This window comes from Heterodontus francisci, chromosome 23 (genome assembly GCF_036365525.1).
Source record: "Heterodontus francisci isolate sHetFra1 chromosome 23, sHetFra1.hap1, whole genome shotgun sequence".
NCBI lineage: Eukaryota > Metazoa > Chordata > Chondrichthyes > Heterodontiformes > Heterodontidae > Heterodontus > Heterodontus francisci.
The window spans coordinates 9,764,573-9,791,016 of NC_090393.1; the positions used below are offsets into that span (position 1 = coordinate 9,764,573).

The 26,444-nt window shown below is 45.7% G+C and overlaps 1 protein-coding gene across 3 annotated transcripts in view; it reads right to left on the bottom strand.

The window, feature by feature from the left end:
- Window positions 1-506: 506 nt before the first annotated feature.
- tango2 (transport and golgi organization 2 homolog (Drosophila)) overlaps window positions 507-26,444 on the bottom strand; it is a 190,184-nt gene continuing 164,246 nt past the window's right edge. For all 3 annotated transcript variants that reach the window (XM_068054657.1, XM_068054658.1, XM_068054656.1), the window contains exon 9: window positions 507-17,845. In XM_068054657.1, the coding sequence (XP_067910758.1) occupies window positions 17,728-17,845 (118 nt within the window). In that variant the 3' untranslated portion in view covers window positions 507-17,727. The remainder of the gene's footprint in view (window positions 17,846-26,444) is intronic.

The following is a 26,444-nucleotide window of genomic DNA, read 5'->3' on the forward strand; positions in this document are numbered from 1 at the left end:
CATCCCTAATTGCCCTTCTCCCATCTTTAACCCTTTCCCCTTCACTCCTCCCTCCCTATTCATTTTTCTCACCCTTCTACATTGCCCCCCCACACTCTGATCTTTCTCCTGATCCCTTTCCCCCCCACCCATCCCTGCTATTTCTCCCTCTGGCTCCTTGATCCCATTATCTCCCTGCCCTATGTGCAACACCTTGGGAGATCAACAAGTAAATTATTGAAAACTTACACGGGAACAAAAAACAAAATTGACCATGGCAGGGAAAATTCTCAGAGCTGCTCCTTCTTCGTTGGCAATATTTTGCTGGAAGTGAGTCAGAAACACCATTTTGGCACGTTGGCAGGGTTTCCGCTGCATTTCCACCAAGCAACACTGGTGGAGCAGGAGCAGGGCCGAGGAATTTTCTGGTCCATGATTGTAAGTCTTCCAAATATGTAAAATCAGTTCATATCTTTTATCAGATGATTATGTTGAGTTAAGAAAGTGACACTGTATTTTCAACAGCATAGATTTCTAATTAGGGCAACTTTTATTGATAGCAACATAACATTTTATTACAAACTTAACAGTAATCAAGAACACTCATTAGGAAATGTAAAATTCTACTTTACATTGTTGCAAAAAGAACTTTGAATCATAAAATGCAATGTTTCAACACTTCAGTAACAATTCTGCTTAATTAACTTCAACAAAAAGTTGGTAAAAATTATTGCCATGACCACAAGCGGCAAAATCTTAAATAAATGTACATATCACCCAAGTTTTTCTAGAATTGCACCAATATATTTTAAATTCAGGTAAAGCTCAAAAAATAATCCCTGCAGTGACACATTTTTCATTTGCTGATACCTGATCTAATACATCATAGTCTCAACACACAAGCACAACATACAGCATACAACTGAGTAGAACATTGAAAAATGATAAACTGCTTATGTTGAAGATATATATGTTAACATTGTAGAACTATTACTTAAATTACCTATGATTCTTGCAAAGACAAGTTAGGTTAGAGGGATGGTTGTTACAATATGACATGAAAAGATGATTGAACTTCTAGAGATCATTACAGTTTGAAACAATGAGCTTTATTGCAAATGCTGGTGAGCACCTGCACTGTGCAACATCTAGGAAATTCAAACCAGGAGCCAGAAATTCCTTTAATAATGAAAAATGAGAGGATTACACATTTTCTCCATAATTAGTAACCTGCAAAGGAAATTGCATTCTCAGGATTTGCAGGTTCCAAATCACTTCATTAATACCATAAACTCTAGAGAAAAGCAGGCTTCCTCCCATTCTCATTAAAAGAGGATTTTCGGACCCTGTCCGGATGTTTTGATTTCAAGCATTCAAACTTTGTTTAATTGTGCCATTCTTTTTCTTGATATCAGGATTTAGTTTTCCATTTAAATTTTTTCTCATTTACCTCATCTTATCCTTTGTCAGTCAGTCCTGTTTCATTGTTTGTTCCTATTTATTTCATTGTTTCCTATTTAATTTATTTTCTATTCTCTAGTTTTTATCCTATCTCATATTTTCCTTCTTGTGTTCCCTTTCACTTTAAAAAGTACCATTTATTCATTATACTGTATTATTTTCCCTCACTCTGCTATTTTCTTTATTTCTAACAAGGTTTATCACACAGAGATACCGGGAAAGAGGAATGGTGCAGAAAAGAAAGGAAGTCAGCAATGAATGTGAAAGTATAAAAGAGAATGAAAGTTGGAGAAAATATGAAATAAAACTAACTAGGAAGGAAGAACCATAGAAAAATTACAGCACAGCAGGAGGCCATTCAGCCCGTCGTGTCCGTGCTGGCTGAAAAAAACTAGCCGCACAATCTAATCCCGCCTTCCAGCACCTGGTCTATAGCCTTGCCAGTTACAGCACTTCAGGTGCATGTCCAGGTACCTTTTAAAAGAATTGAGGGTTTCTGCCTCCACCACCATTCCTGGCAGTGATTTCCAGACACCCACCACCCTCTGGGTGAAAAGGTTTTTCCTCATGTCCCCTCTTCCAATCACATTAAATCTGTGCCCCCTGGTAATTGACCTTTCCGCTAGGGGAATCAGGTCCTTCCTGTCCACTCTATCTAGGCCTCTCATAATTTTGTACACCTCAATCAAGTCACCCCTCAGCCTCCTCTGTTCTAAGGAAAAAAACCCTAGCCTCTCCAATCTTTCCTCAAAGCTGCAACTTTCGAGCCCTGGCAACCTTCTTGTAAATATCCTCTGTGCTCTCTCCAGAACAATTATGTCCTTCCTGTAATGTGGTGACCAGAACTGTATGCAATAATCCAGCTGTGGCCGAACCAGCGTTTTATACAGTTCGAGCATCACATCCCTGCTTATACCTTATACCTTGGCCAATAAATGAAAGCATTTCATGTGCCACCTTCACCACTCTCTCTACCTGTCCTGCCATCTTTAGGGACCTGTGGACATACACTCCAAGGTCTCACTTCTTCTACCCATCTCAATATTCTCCTGTTTATTGTGTATTCCCTCACTTTATTTGCCCTCCCCAAATGCATTACCTCATACTTATCTTGATTGAATTCTATTTGCCACTTTTCCGCCCATTCAACCAAACCATTAATATCTTTCTGGAGTCTATGGCTATCCTCTTCACTGTCAACTACACGGCCAATTTTTGTGTCATCAGCAAATTTCCCAATCATGCCTCCCACATTTAAGTCAAAATCATTAATATATACCACAAACAGCAAGGAACCCAACATTGAGCTCTGTGGAACGCCACTGGAAATAGCTTTCCATTTGCAAAAACAGCTGTTGACTACTACCCTTTGTTTCCTGTCCCTGAGCCAATTCTGGATCCAACCTGCCACATTCCCTCGTATCCCATGGGCTTTCATTTTTCCACTCAGTCTGCCATGTGGGACCTTGTCAAATGCCTTACTAAAGTCCATGTAGACCACATCCACTGCACTACCCTCATCAATCCTTCTTGTTACTTCCTCAAAAAACTCAATTAAGTTAGTAGAACTTAGCAGAACAGTTGGAAGACAACAGAAGTTTACAGAACAGTAGGAAACCATTTGGCTTTTTGCTAGACCAATCCAAAATTAATCTCATTCCTTGCTCCCTCCCATAGCCCTGTATCTTCCTCTGCTTCAATTGTTTATCTATTTTTCACTTAGAAGGTTTAATAATCTCTGCCTCAACTGCTTCCTGCAGCAAAGCATTATAAGCTTCAACAATTCTCCAAATAAATACATTTCCCTTACCCTCTCTTTGCTATTAGTGATGATTTTAAATTGGTGACATATTTCATGGATTCCCCAGCAGGGCACGGTTAGAAAACTGAAAAATCTATGGCTTGCTTTAATAATTGGAACTGTAGTGTTCTCAACTATATATTTTTCCAGTACAACAGGGCCTGTCTGCTGTAGAAATGTACTTTTAATTTCTCTAACACCGATCAGAGGTGCCATAGTACTACTGCTATACAGGTGAGAGACCGGGAGTTGTGAAGGAAAAAAGGGCTTCAAGTGTCCATGTACACAAATTACTAAAAGCGAGTGCATAGGTATATAAAAAGTAATCAAAAAGGGTAATGGAATATTGACCTTTATCTCAACGAGGCAGGAACACAAAGTAGAGGAAGTGATGCTCCAGTTATATGGAGCCTTGGTCAGACCCCATCTGGGCACCCAATCTTCGGAAAATGTATTAGCTTTGGAAGGGATACAGTGCAGATTCACACAGAATGATACCAGGGCTTAAAGGGTTAAATTTCGAAGACAGGTTGCATAAACTTGGCTTATTCTTCCTTCAGTTAGAGGGACAATCTAATTGAGGTGTTTAAAATGATTAAGGGATTTGATGGGGTCGACGCAGAGAAACTATTTCCTCTGGTGTGCAAATCCAGAACTAGTTCGTATAATTTTAAAATTAGAGCGAAGTCAATTAAATCAGGAAGCTCGTTTTCACATGAAGGGTAGCGGAAATCCGGAACTGTCTCCCACAAAATGCTGGCAATGTTGGTTCAATTGAAACTTTCAAGACTGAGATGACAGATTTTTGTTAGGTGAGGCTATCAAGGAATATGGAATAAAGGCAGGTAAATAAAAATGAGGTAAATGAGTTAATGGAATGGTGGAATAATCAAAGGGTTAAATTGTCTACTCCTGCTCCTGTTTCAATACAATATGTGTATCACAAACTGAATCCAGAATAATAGCTCCTGACAATTTGTAATAATTTCCACATTGTTCAAAAGAGTACCTGAATACAAATCCCCTTCACAATCAATGCAAAAGTACTTGGGGAGAAAAAAGTCTATGCAATGGTGACATTGCTCACACTCAACTTAATTCAGATATGGGCAAACAAATCAAAGCCAAATATTAGATCACTCTCCCCAGCATGATAATGTTTCTATGTGGCCAGACAAACCATTCAGCCAGTCAGGAGCTTGACTTCCATAATGAGAAATAATAAAAACAGATGACATCTGCTGAGAGTCACACAGTTGCTGAAAAACATATTCATTCTTGTGTTGATCATTAATCCAGAAAATTATTTGTACCTGACATGCCCAAATGAGTTCCTTCCCATCCCAACATCTTCCCTTTTGGTGTCATTTTCAAATATTTTTTTCTGCCTGTTAAAGTCTCACGCATCTCTGCGAGGCTTGAAATTTTCCTGTTCCAAAGTTACACCAAAACCTCTCTTATCTGACACTAACAGGCATGATTAAAGTGAGTTGACCCTCTTTTGACTTTATTCCACCTTCTCAAATCTCAGACACAAACTGGAACTTGAGAATTGCCCATTTGAATAGGCTGACTCTCTCTTCTCCCGTGGCATCTACTGTTTTTCCCTCGCCCAACTTTGCCACGAATGTTCTCCCCTCCTGAAGCCATTGATTCCTTGCTCCACAGTCACTGGGCATCCTCCAGTATCTCAGCCTAGTGCTCATTCTTCATGTGTGAGCACCGGCATACATGTCTGACCACCAAAGGCATCAATGCTGAACCCACACCACCCAAAACCCACCCATATGCACTTTCCAGCAGGTGCCACTGTACACCAATGGGAGCAGGAATTGTGACTGTTCTTCCTTGTTGAGGCAAACTGCAGCACTTCGACTGCCATCTCAGCTAAGATCACAGCACAGACTGGGGAGTGAACCTGGAGCTTCAGCACTCCCAGCCTTTACCAATAGAATCAGGAGACCTACACAATTGTTTGATTTAACAAAAAAAAAGAAACTGACTATAGATCTGAGTCAGCAAAACTGTCTTTTAACAACACATTGCCCTGGGACCAGTTTGAAGGCTCCCACGCTCCATTTTGCTTTCAGCCTGTGGCAGGTGGTGAGGGAACCAACAAGAGGGAAAAACTACTAGACCTTGTCCTCACCAATCTACTTGTTGCAGATGCATCTGTTGATGACCGTATTGGTAGGATTGACCACCTCACAATCTTTGTGAAAACGAAGTCCAGTCTTCACACTGAGGCTACCTTCCATCATGTTGTGTGGCACTTCCACCGTGCTATAGGATAGATTCAGAACAGATCTGGCAGCTCAAAACTGGGCATCCAGGAGGCACTGTGGGCCATCAGCAGCACCAGAATTGTATTCGAACACAATCTGTAACCTCATGGCCCTCACTCTACCATTACCATCAAGCGAGGGGAGCAACACCAAAGAACAAAGAACAGTACAGCACAGCAACAGGCCATTCGGCCCTCCAAGCCTGCACCGATCTTGATGCCTGCCTAAACTAAAACCTTCTGCACTTCCGGGGACCGTATCCCTCTATTCCCATCCTTTTCATGTATTTGTCAAGATGCCTCTTAAACGTCGCTATCGTACCTGCTTCCACCACCTCCCCCGGCAGCAAGTTCCAGGCACTCACCACCCTCTGTGTAAAAAACTTGCCTCGCACATTCCCTCTAAACTTTGCCCCTCTCACCTTAAACCTATGTCCCCTAGTAACTGACTCTTCCACCTTGGAAAAAAGCTTCTGACTATTCACTCTGTCCATGCCGCTCATAACTTTGTAAACCTCTATCATGTCGCCCCTCCACCTCCATCGTTCCAGTGAAAACAATCCGAGTTTATCCAACCTCTCCTCATAGCTAATGTCCTCCAGACCAGGCAACATCCTGGTAAACCTCTTCTGTACCCTCTCCAAAGCCTCCACGTCCTTCTGGTAGTGTGGCGACCAGAATTACACGCAATATTCTAAGTGTGGCCTAACTAAAGTTCTGTACAGCTGCAGCATGACTTGCCAACTTTTATACTCTATGCCCCGACCGATAAAGGCAAGCATGCCGTATGCCTTCTTGACTACCTTATCCACCTGCGTTGCCACTTTCAGTGACCTGTGGACCTGTACGCCCAGATCTCTCTGCCTGTCAATGCTCCTAAGGGTTCTGCCATTTACTGTATACTTCCCACCTGCATTAGACCTTCCAAAATGCATTACCTCACATTTGTCCGGATTAAACTCCATCTGCCATTTCTCCGCCCAAGTCTCCAACCGATCTATATCCTGCTGTATCCTCTGACAATCCTCATCACGATCCGCAACTCCTCCAACCTTTGTGTCGTCTGCAAACTTACACCAGGCATACTTAAAAATGAGGTGTCAACCCAGTGAAGCTACAACACAGGACAACTTGCATGCCAAACAGTAGAAGCAGCATGCAATAGACTGAGCTAAGCAATCCCACAATCAAATGATCAGATCAAAGCTCTGCAGTCCTGCCACATCCAGTCTTGAATGGTGGTGGATAATTAAACAAATAACAGGAGTTGCAGGCTACACAAATTTCCCCATCCTCAATGATGGGGGAACCCAGCACATCAGTGCAAAAGGAAAGGCAGAAGCATTCACAACAATCTTCAGCCAGAAGTGCCGAGTGGACGATCCATCTCATTTCCTCCTGGAGTCCCCAGCATCACAGGTGCCAGTCTTCAGCCAATTCGATTCACTTCCCGTGATATCAAGAAACAGCTGAAGGCACTGGATAATGCAAAGGCTATGGGTCCTGACAACATCCCAGCTGTAGTACTGAAGACTTGTGCTCTACAACTGGTCGCGCCCCTAACCAAGCTGTTCCAGTATAGCTACAATACTGGAATCTACCTGGCAATGTGGAAAATTGCCCAAGTTTGTCCTAACCACAAAAAGCAGGACAAATCTGATCTGACCAATTACTACCCCATCAGTCTGCTCTCGATCATCAGCAAAGTGATGGAAGATGGTGGGAACAGTGCTATCAAGTGCCACTTAAACAGCAATAACCTGCTCACTGATGCTCAGTTTGGGTTCTGCCAGGGCTCCTGACCTCATTACAGCCTTGCTCCAAACTTGGACAAAACAGCTGGATTCAAGAGGTGAGGTGAGAGTGGTTGCCCTGGATATCAAGGCAGCATTTGACCGAGTGTGGCATCAAGGAGCCCTAGCCAAACTGAAGTCAATGGGAATCAAGGGGAAAACTCTCCATTGGTTGGAGTCATACCTAGCACAAAGGAAGATGGTTGGAGGACAATCATCTGAGCTCCAAGACATCACTGCAGGAGTTCCTCAGGGTAGTGTCCTACGCCCAACCATCTTCATCTGCTTCATCAATGACCTTCCCTTCATCATAAGGTCAGAAATGGGGATGTTTGCTGATGATTGTATGATGTTCAGTACCATTTGCAACTCCTCAGATACTGAAGCAGTCAGTGTCCATATGCAACAAGACCCGGACAACATTCAGGCTTGGACTGCTAAGTGGCAAGTAACATTCGCATCACACAAGTGTCAGGCAATGACCATCTCCAACAAGAGAGAATCTAACCATCTCCCCTTGACATTCAACAGTGTTACCATTGCTGAATCCCCCACTATCAATATCCTGGAGGTTACCATTGACCAGAAATTGAACTGGAGCAGACACAAGTACTGTGGCTACAAGAGCAGGTCAGAGACAGGGAATTCTGCTGCGAGTAACCCATGTCCTGACTCCCCAAAGCCTGCCCACAATCTACAAGCCACAGGTCAGGAGTATGATGGAGAGAGAGCGAGACCAGCGGCGCGGGAAAGAGTGAGAGAGAGCAAGACCAGTGGGAAGTTTAAAAGAATGGCAAGGGCAGGAAGGAGCGAGAGAGAGCGCGCGTTCTGAGACAAATCAAAGTGTGAGCACAGAAAAACAGGTAGTTGATTTGTTGGTGAGTATTTTTCTCATTTATCTTTCAAAACTTGGGTAATTGTAGTAATTGCAAGGTCTTATTAGTAGTAAAAGCAAAATACTGTGGATGCTGGAAATCTGAAATAAAAACAAGAAATGCTGGAACCACTCAGCAGGTCTGGCAGCATCTGTGAAAAGAGAAGCAGAGTTAACGTTTCGGCTCAGTGACTCTTCTTCGGAAGTAGTAGTAAGGTTTACTAATAGTAGTAAAGCTTATTAGATTGGCTGGTGAGTATTTCCTATTACTTTTACTATTGGTAAGGTTTATTACTGTTGGTGTGGTTATTACTACTATTGGCAATGTTTTAGTATTGGTAGGGTATATTAATAGTGTAGTAAGGTCATTATGATTATTGGTAGGTTTATTTGTAGCAGGGTTCAGTTGTAGGACCAAGGTTTATTATCTAATAGATAGAGGAAAGGCACGGCTGCTCTATCCTCTGGAGTGCACATCCTGTGCTATGTGCGAACTCCAGGATGCTTCTCATATCCTGGATAACCATACGTGCAGGAAGTATCATCAGTTACAGCAGCTCGAGCTTCAAGTTTTGGAACTTGAGCAGCAGCTGGCATCACTGCGGTAGATCTGTGAGGTTGAGAGCTTCGCGGATAGCATATTTATAGATGTGGTCACCCTACAGCTTAAGAGTATGCAGGAAGAGAGGGAATGGGTCAAAACCAGACAGTCAAAAAGAATCAGGCAGCTAGTGCAGGAGACCCCTGAGTGCATCTCACTCTCCAATTGGTATTCAGTTTTGAATACTGAGGAAAGTGATGGTTCATCTGGGGAGTGCAGCCAGAGCCAAGGTCATTACACCACAGGTGGCTCAGCTGTACAGGGGGGTACAAAGAAGACTGGAAGAGTGATAATTATAGAAGATTCAATAGTCAGGGGAACAGACAGGTGTTTCTGTGGCCACAGACGTGAATCAAGGATGGTGTGTTGCCTCCTTGGTGCCAGGATGGCATGCTGAGGGGAGGGTGAACAGCCAGCAGTCGTGGTCCACATTGGTACCAACAACATAAGTAGGAAGAGGAATGTGGTCCTGCTGAAAGAGTTTAGTGAGCTATGTAAGAAATTAGCAAGCAGGATCTCAAAAATAGTAATCTCCGGATTACTCCCAGTACCACGCGCAAGTGATTATAGAAATAGGAAGATAGTACAGATGAATGCGTGGCTGGAAAGATGGCGCAGGAGGGAGGACTTTAGATTCCTGGGGCACTGGGACCAGTTCTGAAGAAGGTGGAACCTGTACAGGCTGGACTGTTTGCACTTGAACAGAGCTACAACAAATTGCCTTGTGGGACGATTTGCTAGTGCTATTGGGGCAGATTTAAACTAACTTGGCATGGGCGTGGGAACCAGGAGATAGTACAAGAGAGGAACATCAAGGTGCACAGAGAATTGGAAGAGACAGATAGCACTAGAGTAGGGAATAGCAAAGTATCAGGTGGGATCAGAGTGAGAGTGTTAGGCAGTACTAGAGAAGGGAATAGTTCCATATTAGATGGGAGTGGACAGAGAAGGACTATGAAGAATGCAAAGACCGGATTACAATGCATATGTGTAAATGCACTAAGTGTGGTGGATAAGGTTGGTGAGCTACAAGTACAAATAGCAGTGGGAATATGATGTAGCGGCAGTAACGGAAACATGGCTTAAAAATGATGAGGACTAACCACTTAATAAACAAGGATATAAAGATTCAGAAAAGAAAGAGAAAGAAAGAAGGTAGTTGGGGTGGTGGTCCTAATTAGGGAAGACACTGCAGTGTTTGAAAGGGAGTATGTCCTTGAAGGGGCAAGGAGTGAATCCATTTGGTTAGAGTTGAAGAGCAAAAAGGGTATGATCACATGACTGGAGGTATTCTATAGGACTCCAAATAGGAGAGATAGAGGAGCAAATCTGCAGGGAAATCACAGAGATGTACAAGAACTATAGAGTGGTGATATTGGGGGACTTTAATTATCCTCATATCGATTGGGATAATTTTAGAGAAAAGGGTAAGGAGGGGGAGGAATTTCTAAAATGTGTTCAGGAGATCTTCTTTAATCACTATGTTCCCAGCCCAACTAGAAAAGAGGTATTGCTTTTTTAAAATTCATTCACGGGATGTGGGCGTCACTGGCCAGGCCAGCATTTATTGCCTAATTGCCCTTGAGAAGGTGGTGGTGAGCTGCCTTCTTGAACCGCTGCAGTCCAAGTGAGGTAGGGACACCCACAGTGCTGTTAGGAAGGGAGTTCCAGGATTTTGACCCAGCGACAGTGAAGGAATGGCGATGTAGTTCCAAGTCAGGATGGTGTGTGACTTGGACGGGAACTTGCAGGTGGTGATGTTCCCATGCATCTGCTGCTCTTGTCCTTCAAGGTGGTAGAGGTCGCGGGTTTGGAAGGTGCTGTCTAAGGAGCCTTGGTGCGTTGCTGCAGTGCATCTTGTAGATGGTACACACTGCTGCCACTGTGCGTCGGTGGTGAAGGGAGTGAATGTTTGTGGATGGTGTGCCAATCAAGCGGGCTGCTTTGTCCTGGATGGTGTCGAGCTTCTTGAGTGTTGTTGGAGCTGCACCCATCCAGGCAAGTGGAGAGTATTCCATCACACTCCTGACTTGTGCCTTGTAGATGGTGGACAGGTTTTGGGGAGTCAGGAGGTGAGTTACTCACCGCACGATTCCTAGCCTCTGACCTGGTCTTGTAGCCACGGTATTTATATGGCTACTCCAGTTCAGTTTCTGGTCAATGGTAGCCCCTAGGATGTTGATAGTGGGGGATTCAGCGATGGTAATGCCATTGAATGTCAAGGGGAGATGGTTAGATTTTCTCTTATTGGAGATGGTCATTGTCTGGCACTTGTGTGGCGCAAATGTTACTTGCCACTTATCAGCCCACGCCTGGATATTGTCCGGGTCTTGCTACATTTCTACACGGACTGCTTCAGTATTTGAGGAGCCGCGAATGGTGCTGAACATTGTGCAATCATCAGCAAACATCCCCACTTCTGACCTTATGATTGAAGGAAAGTCATTGATGAAGCAGCTGAAGATGGTTGGGCCTAGGACACAACCCTGAGGAACTCCTGCAGTGATGGCCCTGTCGGAACCCAAACTGGGTATCACTGAGCAGGTTACTGCTAAGCAAGTGCTGCTTGATGGCACTGTTGATGACACCTTCCTCACTTTACTGATGATTGAGAGTAGACTGATGGAGCTCAGATGATTGACCTCCAACAACCACAGCCATCTTCCTTTGCGCTAGGTACGACTCTAACCAGCAGAGAGTTTTCCCCCTGATTCCCATTGACTCCAGTTTTGCTAGGGCTCCTTGATGCCATACTCGGTCAAATGCTGCCTTGATGTCAAGGGCAGTCACTCTCACCTCACCTCTTGAGTTCAGCTCTTTAGTCCATGTTTGAACCAAGGCTGCTGAGTGGCCCTGTAGGAACCCAAACTGGGGATCACTCAGCAGGTTACAGCTAAGCAAGTGCTGCTTGATGGCACTGTTGATGACACCTTCCTCACTTTACTGATTATTGAGAGTAGACTGATGGGGCGGTAATTGGCTGAGTTAGACTTGTCCTGCTTTTTGTGTACGTTACAAACCCGGGCAATTTTCCACATTGCCGGGTAGATGCCAGTGTTGTAGCTATACTGGAACAGCTTGGCCAGGGGTGCGGCTAGTTCTGGAGCACAGGTCTTCAGTACTATTGCCGGAATATTGTCAGGGCCCATAGCCTTTGCAGTATCCAGTGCCTTCAGTCCTTTCTTTATATCACGCCGAGTGAATCGAATTGGCTGAAGTCTGACATCTGTGTTGCTGGGGACTTCAGGAGGGGGGCGAGATAGATCATCAACTCGGCACTTCTGGCTGAAGATTGTTGCAAATGCTTCTGCCTTATCTTTCACACTGATGTGCTGGGCTCCCCCATCATTGAGGATGGGGATATTTGTGGAGCCATCTCCTCCAGTTAGTTGTTTAATTGTCCACCACTATTCATGGCTGATGGGGCAGGATTCCAGAGCTTAGATCTGATCCGTTGGTTATGGGATCTCTTAGCTCTGTCTATTGCATGCTGCTTATGCAGTTTGGCATGCAAGTAGTCCTGGGTTGTAGCTTCACCAGGTTGACCACTGATTTTGAGGTATGCCTGGTGCTGCTCCTGGCATGCCCTCCTGCACTCTTCATTGAACCAGGATTGGTCTCCTGGCTTGATGGTAATGGTAGAGTGGGGGATATGCCGGGCCATGACGTTACAGATTGTGGTTGAGTACAATTCTGCTGCTGCTGATGGCCCACAGCGTCTCATGGATACACAGTTTTGCATTGCGAGATCTGTTCGAAATCTATCCCAATTAGCACAGTGGTAATGCCACACAACAAGATGGACGGTATCCTCAATGTGAAGGCAGGACTTTGTCTCCACAAGGACTGTGCGGCGGTCACTCCTACCAATACTGTCATGGACAGATGCATCTGCGGCAGGCAGATTGGTGAGGACAAGGTCAAATATGTTTTTCCCTCGTGTTGGTTCTCTCACCACCTGCCGCAGTCCCAGTCTAGCAGCTATGTCCTTCAGGACTCGGCCAGCTCGGTCAGTAGTGGTGTTACCAAGCCACTCTTGGTGATGGACATTGAAGTCCCCCATCCAGAGTACATTCTGTGCCCTTGCCACCCTCAGTGCTTCCTCCAAATGGTGTTCAACATGGAAGAGTCATGACTCATCAGCTGAGGGAGGGCAGTAGGTGGTAACCAGTAGGAGGTTACTTTGCCGATGTTTGACCTGATGCCATGAGACATTATGGGGTCCGGAGTTGATGTTGAGGACACCCAGGGCAACTCCCTTCCTACTGTCGACCACTGTCCCGCCACCTCTGGTGGGTCTGTCCTGCCAGTGGGACAGGACATACCCAGGGATAGTGATTGCAGTGTCTGGGACATTGTCTGTAAGGTATGATTCCGTGAGTATGACTATGTCAGGCTGTTGCTTGACTAGTCTGTGGGACAGCTCTCCCAACTTTGGCACAAGCCCCCAGATGTTAGTAAGGAGGGCTTTGCAGGGTCAACTGGTCTGTGTTTGCCGTTGTCATTTCCGGTGCCTAGGTCGATGCTGGGTGGTCCATCCAGTTTCATTCCTTTTTATTTAACCGTAGCGGTTAGGTACAACTGAGTGGCTTGCTAGGCCATTTCAGAGGGCATGTAAGAGTTAACTACATTGCTGTAGGTCTGGAGTCACCAGACCAGGTAATGACAGCAGGTTTCCTTCCCTAAAGGACATTAGTGAACCAGATGGGTTTTTACAACAATCGACAATGGTTTCATGGCCATCATTAGACTAGCTTTTAAGTCCAGATTTATTAATTAAATTCAAATTCCACCTTCTGCTGTGGTGGGATTCAAACCCATGTCTCCAGATCAATACCCTGGGTCTCTGGGTTACTAGTGCAGTGATAATACCACTACGCCACCGCCTCCCCTGGATCTGGTGCTGAGAAATGAGGTAGGCCAAGTGGACCAATTGTCTGTCTTGGGGGGGTGGGGGGGGGGGGGGTTGCTGGGGGTGCACTTGGGTAACAGTGATCATCATACCATAAAGTTTAGACTTGTGATGCAGAAAAGCAAGGAATAAAATAAGGTAGAACTTCTAAATTGAAGAGGACTAATTTCAATGCGATGAGAAGGGATCTCGCCAGGGTAGAATGGAACCAAAGACTGTCAGGAAGGGCTGTATCGGAACAATGGGTTATCTTGAAGGAAGAATGCTTCAGGTACAGGCTAGGAACATTTCAACAAGGATGAAAGGTACGGGAACCAAGATCATGGCTCCATGGTTGACGAGGGATATAGTGATGATGATGAAACAAAAAAAGAGCGTGTATGATGCATGTCAGGTGAATTCATCAAGTGAGAACCAGGCCAAATACAATAAGTTGAAAGGGGAGGTGGAGGAAAATAAGACTGACAAAGAGAGAATATGGGAACAGAATGGCAGTCAACATAAAAGGGAATCCAAAGATCTTCTACCAGCATGTAAATACTAAGCGAGGACTAAGAGGAGGGGTGGGGCCTATTAGGGACAAAGAGGATAATATATGCTTCGAGGCACAAGGCAAGGCTAATATACTTAATGAGTCCTTTGTATCAGTGTTCACTAAGGAAATGGAGGCTGATAAAATACCAGTATAAACAGAGAGAGTAGAGGCAATGGATAGGATAAAAATTAAGAGTGAGGGGAGGTACTAAAAAAGCTGACTGTGTTAAGGGTAGATAAGTCACCTGGTCCAGACGGCTTGCATCCCGGGTTGCTAAATGAAGTGGGGATGGAGATAGCGGAAGGGCTTGCCATAATCTTCTAATCTTCCCTGGATATGGGGGAGGTGCCAGAAGATTGAGGAGTGGCAAATGTGACACCCTTATTCAAGAAAGGGTGTCAAGACAGCAATGACAGGCGAGTTAGTTTAACATCAGTGGTGGGTAAGGCTTTAGAAACAAGAATCAGGGAAAATATCATTGGACACTTAGAGAGGTTCGAGTTAATTAAGAATAGCCAGCATGGATTTGTAAAAGTGAGATCATGCTTGACTAATCTAATTGAATTTTTTGATGAAGGAACAGAGAAGGTTGATGAAGGGAATGTGATTGATGTTGTTTATATGGATTTTAAGAAAGCATTTGATAAGGTACCACATTAAAGGCTGGTTAAGAAAATTGAGGCTCATGAAATAGGAGGGTCATTGTCCAATTGGATAAAAAATTGGCTTAAGGATAGAAAACAATGAGTCGTAGTAAATGGTTGCTTTTCAGACTGGAGGATGGTAGACAGTGGTGTTCCCCAAGGGTCAGTGCTGGGACCAGTGCTTTTTTTTTCCTAGACTTGGATCTTGAAATACAGAATAGAATCTCAAAATTTGCTGACGACACCAAACTTTGAGGTGCGGCAAACAGTAAGGATGATATGAATCGCCTGCAACAGGACACAAATAGGCAGAGAGGAATTTAATACTGACAAGTGTAAGGTGATGCATTTTGGCAGAAGGAATAGGGAGAGGCAATATATAGTTAATGGCACAGTTCTAAAGAGTGTGCAGGAGCACAGCGACTGAGAGGTGCATGTGCATAGATCTTTGAAGGTGGCAGGACATATTGAGAGAGTGGTTAGTAAAGCATATGGGATCTTGGGCTTCATAAATAAGTACAAAAGTGGTACCAGATGTACTGCAGTGATTCAAGGCAGCTCACCACCACCTTCACAAGGGCAATTATGGATGGGCAACAAATGCTGGCCTTGCCAGTAACACCCAAATCCCATGAAAAGAATAAAAAAGGTCACAGACAGGAAATAGAGCACCCTGCAGTTACTGTATGGAGATTTAATACGGCTGGATTTTCCTGCATCAGCATATCAAATTGAGTACAAAAGCAGGGAAGTTATGCTAAACCTTTATAAAGCTCATGTTAGGCCCCAACTGGAGTATTGTGTCCAGTTCTGGTCACCACACATTAGGAAGGATGTGAAGGTCCTTGAGAGGGTGCAGAGGAGATTTACCAGAATGGTTCCACAGATGGGGGATTTTAGTTACATGGTTAGATTGAAAAAACTCGGGTTGTTCTCCTTAAAGGAAATTGAGAGAAGATTTAGTAGAAGTGTACAATATTATGACAGGCTTTGATAAGTTAGACGAGGAAAAACTGTTCCCATTAACAAATGCTACAAAAATTAGGGGACACAGATTGAAAGTTTTGAGAAAAAGATGCAGGGGGAATATGAGGAAGCATTTTTTAATGCAGCGGGTGGTAATGACCTGGAACTCACTGCCAGCAAGGGCCTGCCAAACCCACGACCTGTTCCACCTAGAAGGAGAAGGGCAGCAGACGCATGGGAACACCACCACCTGCAAGTTCCCCTCCAAGTCACACACCACCCTGACTTGGAATTATATGGCTGTTCCTTCACTGTCGCTGGATCAAAATTCCTGTGGGCATACCCGCACCAGATGGACTGCAGTAATTCAAGGCAGCTAATCACCACTTTCTCAAGGGAAGGTACAGATGGGCAACAAATGCTGGCCTTGCCAGTGACACCCAAATCCCATGAAAAGAATATAAAAAAGGACACAGACAGGAAATAAAGCACCCTGCAGTTATTGTATGGAGATTTAATACAGCTGGATTTTCCTGCATCACCATATCGAATCAATTGTAAGGCTGCAGCTACCAACAGTTAACTTTCATTGTTGACTGAAGAAAAGATTGGCATGTTCAAATTATGAATTAAAATGGTTATGTGCATCTGAATCATTTCTAATGATAACATTCAGTACTGTATAGTCATTTATGCAGTTTCTTAGAATTTACAGTAAATACCATTCTTTCAGAGAGGAACTTTGTATTATTTTATTCTCTCCCCTCTTTGAAAAGAGATTAAGAAAAGTGCATTGATCAACAATTTTGAACCCTTGCACTATCACTTTCAATTATAATGATATGTCCATTAGTCTTGAGAAAGGCAAATATGAATAATACTGTTCCTCGATAGTGTGGCTTGAGGCATGTTCCCAATTGGAACATGGGTTGGGGGAGAGGGCTACAACACTGCAGTGCTGATTCTCTCAGCTGTGCTCTGTTCAAAAGTGACTCCTTGTTGGAAGTGCTGAGGATCCCTGAGGACAGCCTTCCCCATAGGACAGGGAAGGTAAAAAAAACGGAGGTGAAAATTACTCCAGAACAGATTATATATCGCCTTGTGGTTGGTTACTGAGTTATATAGCAGAAACCAGGGAATAAGCCACCAGTACCTCTCAACTGGGAAATAATACAAAAGAATTATGTGTTTGTGTATAGGGCAAAAGCTTATAAAGACAGAAAAACATAAATAAAAATTGTGGAAGGGGTAAAAAAAAAATTACATTTTTTTCCTAATGTTCCACACAAAGTGTGGTCGACCTGTTTGAAAAATTAAAAATATATTTAAGCTGAAATTATCTGCATTATTTATAAAAATACCATTATACTGGACTGTAGCATTATTAACCAAACTGGAACAAACAAAAGCATCATTCCAAACACACACTCGCATTCATACACACACGTATATACACACTTGCACAAACATACACACACTCACACAAGTGCACACATGCAAACACACACTCACACAAATGCACACATGCAAACACATGCTCGGACAAATGCACACATGCAAACACACACTCGCACAAATGCACACACGCAAACACACACTCGCACAAATGCACACACGCAAACACACACTCGCACATACATTCAGTAGCACACACTCACTGACACACACACACCTCCACCATAAACTTACGGAATACTAAGCAGTAAAGTTATTGTGCATTTAAAAGCAAGGCAGTTGCTAGGATGTAGTATGATTTAATCAACGATTTACATCTGTAGTGCCCCAGAAACCTGCAGGATCTGTGAAGTATGCTTTCATTTCCATCCAACTTTGTTCTCTATTCCTTTCTTTTTCACTGTGCACTGAATGGAAAGCTGTTAAATCTCAAGTTCAAACTGGAAGGAGCTGACTTTCCATTGGTTGTCAGGGCTGAGCATGGTACGCTCTGTGAAGGTTACATGACCTTTTGCATCAACAAGGATGACTGTGTTTGTCCTGACAATAAAATAAATCAAACGTTTCAATGAACTTACAAGAACTTTGAAGTTAAAAGAAAAAAAATACAAAACAGAAAAGGAACAAAAGTCACTAAGAAAAGCAACACAAAAAGGGATGAAGTTCCATCCAATGATCACCGAAGTGCTGACTGCCTTTCTTATTATAATGAGTCCAAAAATGTATGAAGTGATGTAGATTAAACTATTATGAAGTACTTCAGCTAAAGAAATAAAACCACAACTTCCTGATTCACCAAAGCTGCGGTTGTAGAAATACTTGATGGTTTCATGGCTTCCTCTTTACTTTAACCAACCACAGGATATTAGGCTTGCATGGGTTATTGTACTGGTAGATTTTGAAAATAACTTGGGAAATGTAATTTCTAAAGGTTTGATTGTGCAGATTGTCAGTGTTTGAATAATCCATCCCTCACAAGTTATCAAAAGATACATCTAACAAACAACACTTCATTTTTGCTTTCTGGCACAAATGATGGGAATATATGCTTTGTCCTTTTGAAATGATTTGGAAATTACCCATCCATGTATCTGTTAGTCTTTTGTCCTTTAAAAAAACCTCCCTCCTCCTCATATCTCCTGGAGGTATTGAATCCTCACCCAGCAAGACTTTGGTTGTCCTCTAATACCTCACCCAAGTGATCATTATTTGTGTGTGAAAATTAACCGTAAGTCGTGACAGTCTATTGAACCACATAAGGCACCACAGCTAGACCTCAGCCAATGCTAAGTTATGCACATTTCCAGTAGGGATCAGTGGATACCGATCAGGAGTGGCCAATATACCCTCCATATCTTAGGAGATGCTGAGGATAATTTTAATATCGCTACCACTACTGAACCCAGCACAGACCACATATCAAACCTAAATGTTTTCTGGCTTATACATCCGTATAACTACATGAAATCACTGAGGAGCAGAGAGGCAGGTTGATTTTAAACTTGATGTGAGTGAAACTTTGATTGCAGGAGTAGGGGTTTAAAATGTTGGATATGCTAATCCATAAGATCATAAGAAATAGGAGCAGGAGTCAGTCAGTCAGCCCCTCAAGCCTGCTCCACCATTCAATAAGATCATGGCTGATCTGATTGTGGTCTCAACACTTTCCTGCTGGTCTTACCTAACCCTAGACTCACTTGTCAATCAAAAATCTGTCTAATTCAACCTTGAATATATTCAATGACCCAGCCTCCACTGCTCTCTGGGGAAGAGAATTCCACACACTAACGACCCTCAGAGAAAAAATTCCTTCTCATCTCCGTCTTAAATGGGAGACCTAGGAATCAGCCTGGTGAACCTTCTCTGAACTGCTTCCAATGCAAGTATATCCCTCCTTAAGTAAGGAGACCAAAGTTGCACACAGCACTCTCGGTGCAGTCTCACCAATGCCCTGTACAGTTGTAGCAAGGTTCGCCTACTTTTATACTCCATCCCCCTTGCAATAAAGGCCAACATTCCATTTGCCTTCCTAATTACTTGCTGTACCTGCATGCAAACTTTTTATGACTTATGTACAAGGACATCCTGAACCATCTGTACCACAGCATTCTGCAGTCTCTCTCCATTTAAAGAAAATTCTGCTTTTCCATTCTTCCCACCAAAGTGGACAAACTCACATTTTCCTACATTATATCCATTTGCCAAATTTTTGCCCACTCACTTAACCTATCTATATCCCTTTGCAGGCTCTTTGTATCCTCATAATTTGCTTTCCTACATATCTTTGCATTTGTATTGTCAGCAAATTTGGCTACAACACATTTGGTCCTTTCATCCAAGTCATTACTGTAGATTGTAAATAGTTGAGGCACCAGCACTGATCCCTGTGGCACTCTACCAGTTACAGATTGCCAACCTGAAAATGCCTCATTTATCCCGACTCTCTGTTTTCTGTTAGTTAACCCATCCTCTATCCATACTAATATGTTACTCCCAAATATCATGAGCTCTTAGCTTATGTAGTAAGCTTTTATGCAGAACCTTATTGAATGTCTTTTAGAAATCCAAATACACAACATCTACAGGTTCCCCTTATCCACACTGCTTGTTAAATCCTCAAAGAACTCAAATAAATTTGTCAAACATAATTTTCCTTTCTTAAACCATGTTGACTCTGATTGATTATATTATGATTTTCTACGATAGTGACAGGAGATTCAATGGTTAGAGGAACAGACAGGAGATTCTGTGGTCACGAACGAGACTCCCGGACGGTATGTTGCCTCCCGGGTGCCAGGGTCAGGGATGTCTCGGATCGATTCTTAAGGGGGAGGGGAAGCAGCCAGAAGTCGTGGTACACATCGGTACCAATGACATAGCTAGGAAAAGGGATGAGGACCTGAAAAGCGAATATAGGGAGTTAGGTTGGAAGCTGAAAGGCAGGACGAGCAGAGTAGTAATCTCAGGATTGATACCGGTGCCACGTGCTAGTGAGGCTAGAAACAGAGAGCGAGTGCAGCTGAACACATGGCTACAGAGCTGGTGTAGAAGGGAGGGTTTCAGATATGTGGATCATTGGGATACCTTCTGGGGAAGGTGGGACCTGTACAAGAAGGACGGGTTGCATCTGAACTGGAGGGGCACCAAGATCCTGGGCGGGAGGTTTGCTAGAGCTCTTCGGGAGGGTTTAAACTAGTTTGGCAGGGGGATGGGAACCGGAGCTACGGATCAGTGGATGGGGTAGCTGTTGAACAGGCAGATACAGAGTGTAGAGAGTCTGTGAGGAAGGTTAGACAGTTGACAGGGCAAAGTTGCAGCCAGTATGATGGGTTGAAGTGTGTCTATTTTAACGCAAGAAGTGTCAGGAATAAGGGTGATGAACTTAGAGCATGGATCAGTACTTGGAGCTACGATGTTGTGGCCATTACGGAGACTTGGATATCACAGGGGCAGGAATGGATGTTGGATGTTCCGGGGTTTAGATGTTTCAAAAGGAATAGGGAGGGAGGTAAAAGAGGTGGGGGAGTGGCATTGCTAATCAAGGATAGTATCACAGCTGCAGAAAGGGAGGTCGTCGAGGAGGGTTTGTCTACTGAGTCAATATGGGTGGAAGTCAGAAACAGGAAAGGAGCAGTCACTTTATTGGGAGTTTTCTATAGACCCCCCAATAGCAACAGAGACACGGAGGAACAGATTGGGAGGCAGATTTTGGAAAGGTGCAGAAGTAACAGGGTTGTTGTCATGGGTGACTTCAACTTCCCTAATATTAATTGGAACCTCCTTAGTGCAAATAGTTTGGATGGAGCAGATTTTGTCAGGTGTGTCCAGGAAGGGTTCCTGACTCAATATGTAGATAGGCCGACTAGAGGGGAGGCTATATTGGATTTGGTGCTTGGCAACGAACCAGGCCAGGTGGCAGATCTCTCGGTGGGAGAGCATTTCGGTGATAGTGATCACAACTCCCTGACCTTTACTATAGTCATGGAGAGGGACAGGAGCAGACGGGATGGGAAAATATTTAATTGGGGGAGGGGGAATTACAATGCTATTAGGCAGGAACTGGGGAGCTTAAATTGGGAACAGATGTTTTCAGGGAAATGCACGACAGAAATGTGGAGGTTGTTTAGGGAGCACTTGCTGCGACTGCTGAATAGGTTTGTCCCGATGAGGCAAGGAAGCGATGGTAGGGTGAAGGAACCTTGGATGACAAGAGATGTGGAACAGCTAGTCAAGAGGACGAAGGAAGCTTACTTAAGGTTGAGGAAGCAAGGATCAGACAGGGCTCTAGAGGGTTACAAAGTAGCCAGGAAGGAACTGAAGAATGGAATTAGAAGAGCTAGAAGGGGACATGAATAAGTCTTGGCGGGTAGGATTAAGGAAAATTCCAAGGCGTTCTACACTTATGTGAGGAACACGAGAATGGCCAGAGTGAGGGTAGGGCCGATCAGGGATAGTGGAGGGAACTTGTGCCTGGAGTCGGAGGAGGTAGGGGAGGTCCTTAATGAATACTTTGCTTCAGTATTCACTAGTGAGAGGGACCTGGACGTTTGTGAGGACAGCGTGAAACAGGCTGATATGCTCGAACAGGTTGATGTTAAGAAGGAGGATGTGCTGGAAATTTTGAAAGACATGAGGATAGATAAGTCCACGGGGCCAGACGGGATATACCCAAGGTTATTACGGGAAGCGAGGGAAGAGATTGCCGCGCCTTTGGCGATGATCTTTGCGTCCTCACTGTCCACTGGAGTAGTACCAGATGATTGGAGGGTGGCAAATGTTATTCCCTTGTTCAAGAAAGGGAATAGGGATAACCCTGGGAATTACAGACCAGTCAGTCTTACGTCGGTGGTGGGCAAATTATTGGAGAGGATTCTGAGACAGGATTTATGATTATTTGGAAAAGCATAGTTTGATTAGAGATAGTCAGCATGGCTTTGTGAGGGGCAGGTCATGCCTCACAAGCCTTATTGAATTCTTTGAGGATGTGACAAAACACATTGATGAAGGAAGAGCAGTGGATGTGGTGTATATGGATTTTAGCAAGGCGTTTGATAAGGTTCCCCATGGTAGGCTCATTCAGAAAGTAAGGAGGCATAGGATACAGGGAAATGTGGCTGTCTGGATACAGAATTGGCTGGCCCATAGAAGTCAGAGGGTGGTAGTAGATGGAAAGTATTCAGCATGGAGCTCGGTGACCAGTGGTGTTCCGCAGGGATCTGTTCTGGAACCTCTGCTCTTTGTGATTTTTATAAATGACTTGGATGAGGAAGTGGAAGGCTGGGTTAGCAAGTTTGCCGATGACACAAAGGTTGCTGGAGTTGTGGATAGTGTGGAGGGCTGTTGTAGGTTGCAACCGGACATTGACAGGATGCAGAGCTGGGCTGAGAAGTGGCAGATGGAGTTCAAACTGGAAAAGTGTGAAGTGATTCAATTTGGAAGGTCGAATTTGAATGCAGAATACAGGCTTAAAGACAGGATTCTTGGCAGTGTGGAGGAACAGAGGGATCTTGGGGTCTACGTCCATAGATCGCTCAAAGTTGCCACCCAAGTTGATAGGGTTGTTAAGAAGGCGTATGGGGAGTTGGCTTTCATTAACAGGGGGATTGAGTTTAAGAGCCGCGAGGTTATGCTGCAGCTCTATAAAGCCCTGGTTAGACCACACTTGGAATATTGTGTTCAGTTCTGGTCGCCTCATTATAGGAAGGATGTGGAAGCTTTAGAGAGGGTGCAGAGGAGATTCACCAGGATGCTGCCGGGACTGGAGGGCAGGTCTTATGAAGAAAGATTGAGGGAGCTAGGGCTTTTCTCATTGGAGTGAAGAAGGATGAGAGGTGACTTGATAGAGGGGTACAAGATGATGAGAGGCATAGATAGAGTGGATAGCCAGAGACTTTTTCCCAGGGCGGAAAGGGCTATCACCAGGGGGCATAATTTTAAGGTGATTGGAGGAAGGTTTAGGGGAGATGTCAGAGGTAGGTTCTTTACACAGAGAGTGGTGGGTGCGTGGAATGCACTGCCAGCGGTGGTAGTAGAAGCAGATACATTAGGGACATTTAAGCGACTCTTGGATAGGTACATGGATGATAGTAGAATGAAGGGTATGTAGGTAGTTTGATCTTAGAGTAGGTTAAAGGGTCGGCACAACATCGTGGGCCGAAGGGCCTGTACTGTGCTGTACTGTTCTGTGTTCTATGTTCTATGTATGTTCTAAAGGCTGCATTGGCTGACAACGTAACCACTAGGTGGTGCAGTACTAGCATATGTGCAAATGCAGCTTCTTCCACTCAAACATCACTGTCTGTGACACTCAGGCAGCTGCCAGGATTAAAGATGGCGCTGCTCAATTTATCACAGAAAAACAACTTTAACCTGAAAATCCCCTGAAAGGCTGCCATCGCCACCTCCATCCCATCCCCAACAGTCCCCAGCTGCTCCTGCCATTGCTGCAATTGTATAATTTCTTGGATGTCTCCTGCTCAACTGTTCTGATTTTTTTTTGACAAAGAAAGAACTCTGGTATGATACTGCTCCTTGCTTCCCCACCCTACTCTCCGGCCACTTGCTCCCCGCTTCCTCCCTCATCCCGCTCTCCAGCTGCTCACTCCCCACTTCCCCGCTGCCTGCCCCCCTACTCCCCGCTCTCAGGCTGCTCACTCCCCGCTTCCACCCCCCTATCCCGCTCTCCAGCCTCTCACTCCTCGCTTCCCCCTCCCATCCCGCTCTCCAGCCACTCGCTCCTCGCTTCCCTCCTGCCCTCCATCCAGCCGCTAGCTCCAGACCGCCCCCATCCCTCTTCTTGGCCACTCGCTCCAACGTTTGATCGTTCCCCACCTCTTCGCCTGAAGAAGCAAGGCGGGCCATGAGGGGTGATGGGGTGACATAGGAGTGACCGAGAGGAGGAAAGTGGCGCGGCCTAAAGCTAGCGGCTGGAGAGCAGGGTGAAGGGGGAGGGGGTTGCGGAAGCGGGGACTGAGCATCTGGAGTGCGGGGTGGTGGGGAGGGGGCGGAATCGGGGAGCGAGTGGCTGGAGTGCGGGGTGGTGGGGAGGGGGCGGAAGCGGGGAGCGAGTGGCTGGAGAGCGGGGTGGTGAGGGAGGGTGGGGGGGTGGCAGGGGAAGTGAGGAGCGGGGAGCAAGTGGCTGGAGAGTGGGGTGGCCGGAGGAGGGCGGAGGAAAGCAAGGAGGAGGGAGTGAGTGACCGGAGAGCAGGGTGGCTGGGGGTGGGGTGGGGGGAGGTGGCAGGAGCAGGGAACAATCGGCCATGGGAGAGGGGGAGAAAGCATCGAGGCCTGGAGCGACTGGCCGAGGAGAGAGAGCAGCCAGTGGGGCGGGAGAGAGTAGCTGAGTGGGGGAAAGCGAGTACCCGATGACATTTTCCCGCGCATGCGCCAATTCGTCCTGGTAAGTGGGAGGCTGCGCATGCGCGGCATCTCACTGAACGCAGGAGATCATTTGCGCAGGTGCACAGCTTGGAGCGCTTTGATGACGTTGGCGGGCCACTGCATTGTTGGGAGTCACTTTGTTTTCTAAATGTCCTGCTACTACTTCCTTAATAATGGATTCTCGCATTTTCGCAATGACAGATGTTTGCCTGACTAGCCTATAGTTTCCTGCTTTCTGTCTCCGTCCTTTCTTGAACAGAAGTGTTACATTTGCAAATCCAATTACATCAGCTGAGAATTTGCTTGTAGGATGTACCTTGACCACCCAATGCAAGTCAGCCATAATAGCCTCGATATTTAGGGGGAGGTGGGGACAGTTTAGCAGTTGGGAAACCAAAAAGAATGGGTTTCCGTCAGGTCCTGCTGAAATTAATGGCAGGACCTGATTACCAATTTTAGAACAAAGTGATTCTTGACAACGCAGCCAGCCGCTGATGTCATCAGACTGCGCCAAGCTGAGCACATGCGCAAACAGGTTCCTGCTCTCTGTGCATGTGCGGTGTTCCACATTGCCAGGACTGGTTGGCGCATGCGCAAATGACGTCATCACGTAACGTGGGGGAGCGGGGAGAGAGCAGGGTGGGGGGACGCGGGGAGAGTGCAACCCCCCAGCCACTGACTGCAGGCCGCTCTCCCCGCTTCCCCCGTCCACGCTCTCCCCACTTCCCCCGCCCGCTCTCTCCCCGCTTCCCCCGCCCGCTCTCTCCCCGCTTCGTCCGCCCGCTCTCTCCCCGCTTCGCCCGCCCGCTCTCTCCCCGCTTCGCCCGCCCGCTCTCTCCCCGCTTCGCCCGCCCGCTCTCTCCCCGCTTCCCCCGCCCGCTCTCTCCCCGCTTCGCCCGCCCGCTCTCTCCCCGCTTCCCCCGCCCGTTCTCTCCCCGCTTCGCCCGCCCGCTCTCTCCCCGCTTCCCCCGCCCGCTCTCTCCAGCCATTGCGTGCTGCCATGGGTTTACGTTGCCTTGCTGTGATTATTTGAGCAGCGCCATCTTTAGTCCTGGCAGCTGCCTGAACGTTGCAGACTGTGACGTTTTAGTGGAACTGGCTGCATTTGCGCATATGCCAGTACAGCACCACCTAGTGGTTGCATTGTCAGCAAATGCAGCCATTTTGGCATCTGCTGCTTGGCAGCAGTCAGCCAGATTGAAAAACTCGGGGTGGAATCTTATTTGCTCTCCCCGCGGCGGGTTTGGAAGAAGGGAGAACATAAAATCAGATGGGATGGTGGGGAAGGTCCTCCGCCAAAATTTAGTCCGGGACAGGAAAGCCCGTGAACGGCCTTCCCGCTCTGCCACCAATTGAGACCCTTAACTGGGTAATTAATCCCTAATTAAGGTCCTCTTCCTGCCACTGCTGCAATCACCTGTGTGGCGGGTGTCTCTGTCGCCGCACGGGAAGCATGGCACAAAAAATTGTGCGGACTGCTTCCCAGTTGCGACGGGGAGGGGGTCATTCGTTCAAAGGCACTTTGTGCCTCAATGAGGGACCCAGAATTGGGAAGGGAGGGAACGTTGAGGGCCACCCCCCACCCTTCTGCTCACCCCTCCTCCGTCCCTCACTGCCCTGCAACCCCCATCCCATGAGGCCCCTCCCACCCTGACCCACCTTAAGCCTGGTTCCAGCGCCGATCCTCGGTGTCTGGATGTTGCAGCTACAGCAGCAGCCACCGCCTCCGCGGTGACACTGCAGCTGCTGGCCTCTGATT